A 12787-nucleotide genomic window follows, 5' to 3' on the forward strand; every position below is an offset into this window, starting at 1 on the left:
TAAGGCCATGATCACACGGTATATTTGGTCTGGCAAACGCGCACATATATCACACCTACTCTTGAGCAGGTCTAAACGGGTGGGGGGATTGGGCCTTCCAAACTTCCAACTTTATAACTATGCATCCCTGGGTACCTGCGTTATGGACCTCTTCCATCACGCCCGCAACAAAAAATGGGTGAACTTAGAACTTAAACTCTCGGCAACCAATCCTATCACCAACATTTGGCAAAAGAAAAACGCACATGAAAGGAGAGAGGACCTTCCCCTCCTCACAAGAAATTTAGCGCTTTTCATCAAAAATGGTAGCCAAAAACTCAATATCTCATCGATACCTGGTCCCATGACCCCGATTATCGATAACCTAGACTTTCCGGCCGGACAGGGTAAAGCCTTCTTTTTGCACAAGCACAGAGACAGTCATCCGATAGTCTATGATTATATAACCCAATCTACAATAAAAGCCCTTCGGTCCCTCTTTGCTGAATCAGACCCACCTCCTGGCTCATGGCTTTTATATGAACAGATCAAAAGTTTCATTAATGTGATTTCTAGACAGGCCAAAATATTTAGACCCCTCACTCCCTTTGAGTCGGCATGCCTGGGTGCGGGCCCTCCTACGTGTTCGGTTTCATTCTTATATAGGATGTTCCAAGATCATCAGGTATCCGCGTTTGGCTCCCCTGCTTTCTTTGCGAAATGGGAGAATGATCTAAACAAAACTTTATCATTAGAGGATAGATCCAAGTGTCTCCTTCATACTTTCAGATTTTCGCTGTGTGCCGACCACCATGAGAGAAGTTACAAACTACTGTACGGTGGTATAGATGCCCGGACAGTATCCATAGTATGTTTCCATCCACCCCAGATGTATGCTGGAGACGTTGGACAGAAAAGGGAACATATTCACACATTTGGTGGTCTTGCCCCCCCATTCATAAATTCTGGAAGGATGTTTTTGATTTACACAACAAATTATCCTTCTATAGGATGCAGCCGACTATGGAGCTGGCCTTGTTATCGATATGCGATCTCTCCATTGCCAGATTTAAGAGAAGTCTTCTTAGACATTTCCTCACAGCCGCACGAAACCTAATACCTAGGTATTGGAAACAATCCAAATCCCCATCACGTGCTGATCTTGTTTTAGAATTGAACCATATATACAGAATGGAGCAGTTGATGGGGCAGGATACAGGAACCCTAGACAAAGTGCTGAATATATGGTCTCCGTGGATCATGTTCAGAGAGACTTCAGATTTGACTTCTTGGATAGGGCACGGTTGACCACGGACGGGAAGCCAGGAACCCAATTCCCCCCTCTTGTTCCCCCCATCTTTCCCTTTTCTCTCTTCTTTCTCTTTCCTCCTCTATATCTTCTTAAACATAATTAAAGTTTAAGCTATCTCATGGCTATCACTCGATGTTAAGTTATAGCTATCTCGGCTCTTAAAACTCAGTCGATTCCATGTGCTTATTCAAGGACGTTAGAAATAATTGTATTACTCAAGTTTCATCAAACCTTAATGCATTTTATTGTTTAAAATACCTACATCAAAAGTTATTTACTTGCATTTATGTCTATTAATGATTTGAACTATAATGAATATATGTATACAATTTGCTTCAATAAAAAGATTTACACAAAAAATAAATATTTCAATGGTATAAAATATGAAAAATAAGTTAAACACCTTTGATATTTTCCACTTTTAAACACTAGTGCAAAGTGATACAGACATGTGGGACATTGTCCCCAAGGACAGACAACAGCACGGATTCTGTTAGTTGGTGCTGTTCGCAATATCACGGGCTGGGATTAGATACGCGGACTGTGTCACAAACTGGGATTAGGTAAGTGGACTATCATGCGCTGGGATTAGATATGTGGATTATGAGCTGGGATTAGATACGAGGACTATCCCAAACTAGAATTAGACACATTGACTGTATCAAGTGCAGGGACTAGCAACGTGGACTATCACGTGCTAGGATTACATACGCGGACTGTATCACGCGCTAGGATTAGATACGCGGACTGTATCACGCGCTAGGATTAAAAACGCAGACTGTGTCACGCACTGGGATTAGATACACGGACTATCACAAGCTAGGATAAGATACGCTGACTGTATCAAGTGCGGGGACTAGAAATGTGGACTGTATCACGCACTGGGATTAGATACGCAGATTGTCATGCGCCGGGATTAGATACGCGGACTATCATGCACTGGGATTAGATACGTGGATGGTATCACGCATTGGGATTAGATACGCAGACTATCATGCACTGGGATTCGATAATGTGGATTGTATCATCATGTGCTGGGATTAGATACGTGGATTGTATAGCGTGCTGGGATTAAATACGCGGACTATCATGCACTGGGTTTCGATAACGTGGATTGTATCGCGCTGGGATTAGATACGCAGACTATCATGCACTGGGATTAGATACATGGACTGTATCACGAGCTGGAATTAGATACTGGGACTACGTCACGCACAGTGATTAGATACTAGGACTGTTTCAAGTGCAGCGATTAGATGCGAGGAATGCATCACTTGGTGGGATTAAATATGCGAACTTTATCACACAGGATGGGATTAGATACAGGGTGTAGTGTATCATAAATGATGGATTTGATACAGGACTAAGCAGTGTGTATCACACTAGATGGAGTTAGATACATGGAGTATCACATATGATGCTCTGCTGGCTGTATCACACATGATGGGATTAGATACGCGGCTCTGCAGGCTGTATCACATATCCTTGCATTAGATGCACTGCTCTATGTCAGGGTAAAGCCTCCTTCAGGTGTCTGTAATGCAGGAACAGCTGAATGAGGTTTACCACGATGTAGAGCTCAGGCAGTGATCAGAGCACAGCAGCTGTGCGCCGGTCAGAAGCCTGGTATTGTACTACAAATTTCAGGCTGCAGAGCTGTTCTCATCACTAGTAGAAGTCTCCGCTACCCGCAGTGCTTACTGCTCAGAGCAGCCCTCGGCGGGGACTTCTTCCAGTGGTGAGAACAGCTCGGTAGACCAGTACTAGCCGCATCCCAGCATCTGTCACCACTCACCACTGAACGGTGACAGGGGGAAATTGTAGCACACAGAACAGCTCAGGCCTCAACAGCATGGCGCCCGGCTACCCCCACAGCTAGCCCAGCTCAAGGGTGAGATAGCCACAGTGTAGGAGATGTGTTACATGTGTTTTTGATGTGTTTCAGCTGCGGAACTGAACTAAAAACACACGTGCGTTTTTTACCTGCAGAATTTCCGCACCTAATATAAGTCTATGAAGAGATTCTGCACAGAAAACTCAGAGTACCCGCAAGAGAAATTGACATGTTGTGAATTTGAAAAGGTGAATGTATGCAGCATTAGAAAGCAGCACAACGGGCAGGAGATTTCTATAAATCCCAGACACTTTGCTAGAACTGTAAGACGCTGCGTTTATGATGCAGAATAAACGTTCAGCATCAAAAAATGCTGACAAAAAATAAGACTGTGAAATGAGCGTCCCACGTCCCTTACCTTTATCATTGCGTCCACCGTGTCATCATCTTCCTGATTCTCTTCACCCTGTGTGTCGTCGGTATTTGCCTCTCCGCCATATTCAGACTGCAGCGCAGAAGGAGCATCTTTTTTGGAGGCTTTAACTATTTGCAGAGAGTACGGTGTGAGATGGGTCTCCTTGTTGTAGCCGCGTGTGAACGCTGCTTTCACCTGAAAGACATTTCAGCCTGTTAGTCTTTGCCATGGAGAAGGACGGGTCCCACAAATGCCTAGTGGCCCTTGTTTTGTGCTGCAGTTTCTGGGCCTAGAATTGAGAATCTCTATGGGTTTGAGATACATTTTTTGTCCACAGCTTCTGATGTAAAAGCTCTTGTTTCACCAGGAAGTGTTGTGGTGCCAAATGCTGATCACCGGCAAAGTAGCACGAAACTGGCTCCATTTCAGAATGGGTGAAGGCGCCTTAAAGCTGCCATACACGTACAATAATGGACAGCTGAGTGCTCAGTCGGATTTTGGCGGTCTCTCCCGACTTCCCCATTGTCTTCGCTTAATGTTCATGGGTTTTCAAAGGAGAGAGCAGAGAAAACCGTTGTTAGTTGACGAACAAAAGGACCGGGCACTTAAATTCTAAGTGCCCGACTCTTATCTCCTCCGACATCATCTGTTGGGGAAGAGTCGAGGACCTCATGTATATTAGGCTGTTAGATGATATGTAATGCGTATGGTGGCCTTAAGCCTCCAGAAAACAGTGCGGTGCTGTACAATCAGTAACCGATTTTACAATTAAAGAAGCGACATTCAGAATTGTGTCATTAATCCACAAGGGCCCAACATACCAGATATCTTCAATATACCTTGGAGTCCAGTTTGGAAAAAGAAGTGGGTTTTCCTCCCCAGCTGCAGATGTCCATTATGTTATCATAATCCTCCTTCATCAAGTAGTATGTGTCCATAAGATCCACAACTTCTTGTACGCCGTCTGACCCACGTGTGGCCAATGGCTGCACCAGCTTGTCCCTCATATATGACAAGTAATCCAGGTTCAGTGCGCACTTACTGGTTCTAGTTCTGAGAGAGAGAGAGAATGTGAACCGGGTCAGTATCCTCTCATGTGATCATGCCATACCTACCGTGTTATCCCAAAAAGAATACCTACCCAGAAAATAAGCCCTAGCGTGAATTCACAGGATTTTGGAGTATGTTAGAAATATAAGCCCTACTCCAAAAATGAGTCCTAGTTACAGTCAGGGCCAGCGTTAGGGGAAGTCAGACTAGGTAATTGCCCAAGGCCCCAGTGTTTCTATTCTGAGGTTAAGACTGCTTAAGATCCATTGATGACATCACGGTCACATGATTATCTTTTGAATAAATGTTGATTTTTTTTTGTTCGAGAATAAATGTGGATTGTTGTTGAAAAAATAAATAAATTACACCCTCTGAAAATAAGCCATAACCTAGCTTTCGTAGCAAAAAATAATATAAGACCACGTCTATATTTTGGAGACACGGTAGGCTGGGGCTACATGATGACTTCAGCGGTGACAAAAAATCAGAAACAGACTCACTAGGATTACTAGTACTAGGATTATGCTACGTGTAGCAGAAGCATACATGGATACTTGGCTATGCCACCTGTCGCAGACAAATGAGCCTAACGATAACTACTGTTATGTGACAAAACCGTCTTTCCCGGATAGTCCGGTATTTCAGATCACCGGCTGGTTTGGGTCAATGATTCCACATAAACAGATAGTTTAAGAATCTATGAAATACTTAAAGAAGAGCTCTTACCTAAGGGATGTGTGCATGGCCAGCTCCTGGGTGATGCGCTGATGTTTGCCCGTACTAGAGAATTTCCCCAGCCAACTAGGAAAACTTGGAAACTGTGACATGTAGCCCCTCATCAGCTCTCCAGGAAGGACGCTGGCATAAATCGCCTAAGCAGAGAATTACACAGGCAATAATCAGTATTTGAGTAAGAAGATATTTGCCAAACGTTTTCTCCCAGCCGATGGTCTCAAACACTAACATGTAGTATTCAGCGTCACATTGCTGGCGTGCTCAGGAGATGTGCGAGAACTTGTTTCTTGCATCGGGAGCTGACATTTCTATTTGTACCTTATTGCCATAGAGAACATGTTTAGATCGCTTTTTATTGGCATTTTAGCAGAAGTTTGGTGATCCAAAAACAGCAATTCTGGAGATTAACCTGTTTCTTCATTCTGGTATTTACCGAACGGTTTAAATAATTCTAGATTTTGATAGCGTTTTATGGACATCAAATTTTTTTTTTTATAGTATTTGTGGTTTTATTTTTTAATAAGGAAAAGGGTGTGATTTTTTTAAATAATTTTTGTTTTCTCTATTTTGACTTTATTTTAGTTCCTCTAGGGGACTTGAACCTGCAAGGATTTGATCACATATATATGGCAGTATACAGTTAAATTCGTGTTCTCCAAAGTAGAACCAACATGGCAGCTATGGGGCCTTCAGCACTGGTGGATGCTGGCTGAGTGACACAGCTGGCATCTGCCAGGTATAGTGCAGACTCACTTCCTGTGCCCGCTCCATACACCTCCGGCGCCCATGTGAGATAAGTTTACATTAAATAATGGTACAGGGGTTAAATTAAACGTACATGCAGTCCTTAGAGGTGCCCGTGTTACTGGCAGCTGCATGCAGTGAGCAGGTTCTCTCTTAAATCCTTGTCTATACCAGTGAGTGCTCTGTATCCGAGAACTGGGGCCTCGATTGCATTTTTCCTCTAGTGAACATACTGCTGCGCTTCCACTAGATGGTAAAAACCTGTAGGTGGAATCTTATTCTACAAATCTCTCGTTAAACTTGAATACTTCTGACCCTCATAGGCTCATTTTTTTTGCTAATTTAAAAAGGTGAGCATGGAGTAATTTGCTGTTAAAATAATTTACCTGTGTAGGTAAGAGGCTCCAGACCTGCTTACTACGAATAGCCCTGTCTACAAGATCCCCATCACATATGCTGTCCGCTGCCTTGCTCAGGAGCAGCAAGTGTTTCTTCAGATTTCCGCTAAGAAGCAAAATAAGAGATTAGGCTTGTTAGACAATCGTGTCTATGCGAAAGTCACGTCCAGCAAGTCATCAGATAAGAGGCTCTTACCCGGCAGCTGCAGGTTTCACATGAACATAATTCTCTTGAACAAACAGAGGAGCCATCGAGTAGTCATGGAAGAAGAGATCCGATTTGTCTATCAGGGTCATGTGAGCAGTTTCTTCACCGCTAACAAACACCTTACGCACAACATCAAAAGGACCCTGATAACATCAAACATATATAACCATAATAAAGTACCAGCCAACAGAGAAAAGAAGGACAACAGATACCAGCCAGCAAACAAAAGGAGGATCAGAGATACCAGCCAGCAGAGAAAAGGATGACCAGACACCAGCCAGAAGAAAAAAGGATGACCAGAAAAACCAGCCAGGAGAGAAAAGGAGAACCGGAGATACCAGCTGTGAAGAATATGGGGGTTAGCATTTCATGACAATCAACTGTATCATATCCGGAAAGAGATTATAGATATCCTTCAAAACGTGAAGATGAAACAAAACACATGGCTCAGCAGGTGGTCCAGTTTCAAAAGCTCAAAGTGGAAAAACTCACACCCCTAGCAGCCTAACTGAGAACAAGGCCTTTCTGGCAGGGTGGACCCCTGCTGGGAGCCCAAGCTGCTTAATTGCTTTAAAGAATTCCCCCAGACGGACAGGAGCCGATATTTCATAAGAAGTTATGGAGTTATCGTACATCCTAGCCTATACTGGTTACATTTTCAAGATCTCAGGAACGGGACGAATGCCTGCCGGGGTCTCGGTCCATTTTAGAACCCTGGGCTGAGGGATGTATGTAGAATGGCTAGCAAAAGCCAGGTAGCGGAGCTGTGTTTGGTCTACAAGCAAACAGGGGACCTGGCCGGATCCTGTGGAACCAATATCTACCGTAATTAACCTTGGGCTGCACTTTTATCTTGATCCACGAATCCAGACGTTCGTGTTCTCGATTTAACGTACCATGCTACCGGGGCTGGTTTCTGGCCTGATATAATCCAGCTAATGGACCAGGCTTATATCTAACAAGGAACTTGCGGCTGTCCGACCGGGCTGGCAAGGCTGTTTCACTGGTGCAAGTGAAAGGGGTCTCTCAGCTTGTCAGGGTTATGAGCGACTGTTGTGCCACATGATGGTCGTGTGGGCCACCCTCTCTCACTCCCCGTGCCTGTGTGGACAGGGGGTGTCTGTGTAAATCTGTGTCAAGCTGACATTACATGTCCCTAGGAGGAGCGGAACATCACATAGGTGAAAGTGGGGAGAATGTACCGTGTTACCCCCAACGTATTAAAGACGTCAGGCGTGGCTGTGAGGTATGGTTCTTCACACCAGCCAGCAGAAAAAAGGAGGACCAGAGATACCAGCCAGCAGAGAAGAGAAGGACCAGAGATACCAGCCAGTAAACCAAGCCAAGTTAGACCCCCACTAATAAACAAGTTAATACTTATCCTGTGGATAAATGATAACTTGTTTTAACTGATCACCCCCTTTAATGTACATATTCTCAGATATCTTCAAAGTTTCAAGTAAAATTTGAAGACCATGCTATCCATCTATAAGTGTGAAAATAATCATGTAATAGAAACCCAAAAGAATCTTTATTATTAAAATGAGAGGCAAACCATGGCAGGCAGGTGTCATCTAGGAGCTGGTTGAGGGATTGCTAGCTATATCCCATAGCTTTTAACAGGGTGGAACACGTTTTTTTCACGTTTTTGTTTCAGTTTGGTCACTTTGTGGTGGCATGGTTTGCCTCTCATTTTAATAATAAAGATTCTTTTGGGTTTCTATTACATGATTATTGTGACTTCAAAAACCCAGTAATCCATTATAAACGTTATATTCCATCTATAAGTGTGACCAGTACATGACATATGTAAGGATAATCTCCGTAGCTGCTCACCATTTTAATGTCCTTTTTGGCATTGTTGGCATTACTCTTGGCTTCGTCGTAAGTCAAGGCTTTGCTGCTAGCACACCACATGCTTAAATTATGCAGGACCTTAGAAAAGGAAGAAAAACACATCAGAACAAGAAGTTTCTACATGTAACCCAACACATCATGTGCAATGTGTCTCACCTGCCGAATATCTTGGTTTGCCCCAAGAATGACTTCATTCATAGCTGGTGGAGGAATCTTTAAACCCTCCTTAAATGCTACAGACATCATGGCACCCTGAGAAAAACAGGAAATACTTGTTACTTTAGGTTAAGATCAATGGAAAAAAAAGGTACAAACACCAAAACACCATTTAAAAAAAAAAAAAAATACAAAACTGCACCAATGTCAGGTAGCCTCACCTTTATCTGTTCTAATCTTGGCCTCTGGAAGCGAAGGTCAAAACAGTAATTTGATAGTGATCGTATTTTAGGATGATTCCGGTCATTGCACATGCAGATAATGGGAATCTTTGAACCTTTAATCAAAGAAATCAGCTCCTAAAATAGAATAAATAAAAGTCTCAATGAATTACTGCAAGCAAGTATGGGTGAAAAGGAAAGTGCTGGACAACATACAGTTTTTTTTTTTCTTTTTACTAATTACAATGGTCCTCTATTAGCAGAATGGCATTCTCAGAATTAAGCTGATCATATGCAGACGTTGGCTGAAAAATCATTCACTCCCGATTTTTCCATACAAAGGAGCACTCTGCTTGGTCGAGCGCTCCTGTGTTTGCTATGAAAGAGCTGCTGTCAGACTCCTCTCTGTTTATCTTTTTGCCGGATGAAAAAAAGAATCATTGTAATTTAGCAGGCCGAATCCTTCTCTCCCCCAATATCATCCTTCTGGGGACAGCTGGGATTTTTATTTAAATGTGTATGGGGGGGGTGAAGAATATTGGAGATATATTTTCACGTCAATCATTTGTTTCCCATTTGGCATGGGATTATTAAACCCCCTTCCTTTGTGCAGCTGTAACAGGATACCTGGATCAGTAGGGGGCCCGGCCTTGTCAGATTCAAAGAAATTTACACCCCCACCAGCTAGTATCAAGTTCCTACAGGAAGACTCTCTGTAGATACCATGCGGTCTAATTGCTTTGTAGAGTCATCTATGACTTGATAAGGAGAATATGGACTTATCATATGTCCTGGTCACACAATGGTTAAATTTTTGAGATCTCTGGAAGGGACCAAACACCTTCCAGGGTCTCGATCTATTCTAGCACCACAGGGTGGGGAAATATGTAGAATGGCTAGCAGGAGCCAGGTAGCAAAGCGCTGTTTAATCTCAACGCGTGGAAGGAGTCCTGCTGGACCGCTTCCCTAGGACCATCCATTAAGGAGTTATGACCTATCTTCGGTTTTGGAGTTTTAAGCTGCTAGAGGCAAGGTGAAGGGATTTTGGTTCAGCCCAGAAGGCAGGAGGGGACTGACCCAAAAGAGAAAAAGGCTAGAGTAAGGACATGTGGTCTCTTTTTCTGTTATGCTTGCAGTTCACGTCGAAAGTGGGGGCCACGTCGAGTAACGTGCTAGAAGGAATTAGGAACCAACTGGCAGCCCATGCCCCCAGGGCACACATGGTTGAACATCAAACCGGGAATTGACCTGATCCATCTGCTTATATCTTTTGTACTTCACCCATATTTGCATATCAGACCATTGTATATGTATAACCATTGTGTATATAGTGAATTGTCTAGTGTGCCCTTAAGGCGATTAAATATATAACTTAACCTTGGGCTGCTTTTATCTCGATCCACATGTCCATATTCTCAGTTTAACTTTCCATGCTACCAGGGCTAGTTTCTGGCCTGATATAATTTATTTAGCGGATCGGTCTTATATCTAACGAGGAACTGGTGGTAGTCCTACCGCTCTGGCAGCGGTGCTAGCGAAAGGGGCTCAGCCTGTAAGGGTTGCGAGTGGGTTGCCACCTCAGCGACTGCGTGGGCCACATCCTCTCAATTACCCATTCTCATGTGGACAGGGGGTGTCTGTGTAAAACTGTACCAAGTGTCCCCTGGAGGTGCGGAACGTCACATTGGTGAAATTGGGGAGACCACACTATGTGATCCTTCTGATGTAATAGTGACTTTAGGAAGGGTGGCGAGATGCGGGTTCATGACAGGGGGCCATTAGTATATGGACCCCAACTGCTCAGTATACATAATGAGGGCCATTAAAAATAACTACATGTTTGAAATACGATGCCTTGTGTAATGCAAGTGAGATGGACTTCTATATACCTCATTATGAGAACATCTCATAAAGGGAACACAAAGGAAGTCTCATACAGAAAGTGCACTCCTATGGGTGAAAATGTCCATTCTGTGTGAAGGTGGGCACTTGCAGAACCCCACTACATCATGACTTAGCAGAGAGTAATGTGGGCAGCAGCGTAGGAGGCACTGATGGGCAATGTGGCTTTAGTAGGGGGAACTTGTGGCAGTCTAGAAAGATATGTTGTTCAAAATTAAGCAGTCTATATAGTGAAATATCTGCAGAGGTGTGCCACGGGCTGGAAGAACCCTGATCCTGGCCAGATGGAAAGGGCTGGGCATGAGCAACAACCCCCTATCAGCTTATCCAGTGCCCCACGTCTTATCAGAATCAGGAAATAATGATGTGTAGAAGCAGGAGTAACAATCACTAAATACTTTAATGGTTGGGCAGTGACTGGACTGTAGCCCCCCGTATCAGGGGAACCATTAATGGATATGGAGTACAGTACCAGAAGCAGCGTACCTGTACTCCCCCTCGGTCTTCGTTTCCTGCCATCCCATCCACTTCATCCATGATCAGGACATGTTTAGAGTTTACAACTTTGCTGGTCCCTGGTAAACAAGGTGTAATGAAGTCAGTTTTCTGCCAGAATGTACAATAAAAGCTGGCGTATGGAATAACCTTACCTGAGTAAAACCCTTTAATGCTGGTGTTATTTAAAGACTCCGCCACCACGTCCTTCATGCTGTTTTTGCTGCGAGTGTCGCTAGCGTTCAACTCCACATAATTGTAGCCCAGTTCCTAGTGAACCAAGACATCACATCTTTAGTGGCCCGTTCCCCTTCATGGTCTACTGCATCAACAATCTGCACTCACTGATCAAGTCAGAAATGTACATTTGTACCGACTTCCCAAACTAGCAAAAAAGCAGAAAGCAAGTATCTGGAAACAGGTGCAGGAAAACAAGGAAAAACAGAGAAAAGGGTGGGTAGTGGTAACCCTGGAACACAGCCTAAAACGGGGAACCACCAAGAATGGATCATGAGAAGCACTGCTCAAATAGATCACAATGCGGTCACCCCCACAGCGTGCAGGGGATCTTTAGCAAATAACCCAACCGCTGTAATTATTTTACAAAAAAGGAAAACAATATACTCAGTCCCCCTTTCCTAAGATCCAGCAACGCCTCTGACAGCGTAGTGACATTGTTGAACAATTTTGCATTCCCGAACATGATGCCACTTTTCAAAGTTTTTTTTACGCTACAAAAAACACTGATGAAGTGGGCCACAGATTTTCTATTGAGCTCGTCCAGTGGAGATGAACTTTTTTGTCACTGGAGGCCTCAGGACCTGGATCAGCACCCATCTGTAGGACATTTAAGGGCTAAAAACATTTAAAAAATGAATAAAAAAACAAACATGCATATATCAACAAAAGAATAACTATTATGTTTAAACAGTGTAGGGGTTATCCATGCCAATATCAGAAAGGAAGAAGCACTACTGAAGTTGAATCAATGGCCGTGTGCCCCGATCTGGCAGGTATCGGGCAAGCGTCCAAATCCAAGTACTAGGACAAGAGCACAATACCTGTCAATAACTGGCAGGTGGCCGGTCAATGCCAAGTCAGAAATGTCACATATCAGAAAATCTAAAGAAACAAACACTAATTTACCTCACAAACCAAGACTGCTGTTGTGGTTTTGCCAACACCTGGTGGTCCAGACAGCAGGGCAGCTTTATAGGATGACCCATCGTCTTTGCCCCCAAATTTGTTATACTTTACTGAAATGATAGGATAATGACATTTAGTTGCTGGATCTGTCAAATATAACAACAGGGTAACTCCACCAAAGCACCAGAACAATGTGAAAGATGAGGTTGATGAGATTACTGACCAGCGGTTCATAGAAAAGGAAGATTAAAGGTAAAATTAGCTGTCAATTTGATTCTTCAGGTCAGTATGATTACAGCGATATCAAGCTTAATGAAGTTGTCCTCTACTTGGAC

General features: G+C 43.5%; 1 protein-coding gene across 2 annotated transcripts in view; it reads right to left on the reverse strand.

Moving 5' to 3' along the window:
• RFC1 (replication factor C subunit 1) overlaps positions 1-12787 on the reverse strand; it is a 110085-nt gene that overhangs the window by 10447 nt on the left and 86851 nt on the right. For both annotated transcript variants that reach the window (XM_077279893.1, XM_077279892.1), the window contains exons 14-24: positions 12453-12562; positions 11462-11576; positions 11298-11386; positions 8910-9047; positions 8689-8784; positions 8512-8610; positions 6664-6818; positions 6456-6573; positions 5317-5462; positions 4380-4593; positions 3544-3735 (exon numbers count right to left, since the gene is read on the reverse strand). In XM_077279893.1, coding sequence (XP_077136008.1) covers positions 3544-3735; positions 4380-4593; positions 5317-5462; positions 6456-6573; positions 6664-6818; positions 8512-8610; positions 8689-8784; positions 8910-9047; positions 11298-11386; positions 11462-11576; positions 12453-12562 — 1472 coding nt within the window. The remainder of the gene's footprint in view (positions 1-3543; positions 3736-4379; positions 4594-5316; positions 5463-6455; positions 6574-6663; positions 6819-8511; positions 8611-8688; positions 8785-8909; positions 9048-11297; positions 11387-11461; positions 11577-12452; positions 12563-12787) is intronic.

Source organism: Ranitomeya variabilis, chromosome 1 (assembly GCF_051348905.1).
Source record: "Ranitomeya variabilis isolate aRanVar5 chromosome 1, aRanVar5.hap1, whole genome shotgun sequence".
Taxonomy (NCBI): Eukaryota; Metazoa; Chordata; class Amphibia; order Anura; family Dendrobatidae; genus Ranitomeya; species Ranitomeya variabilis.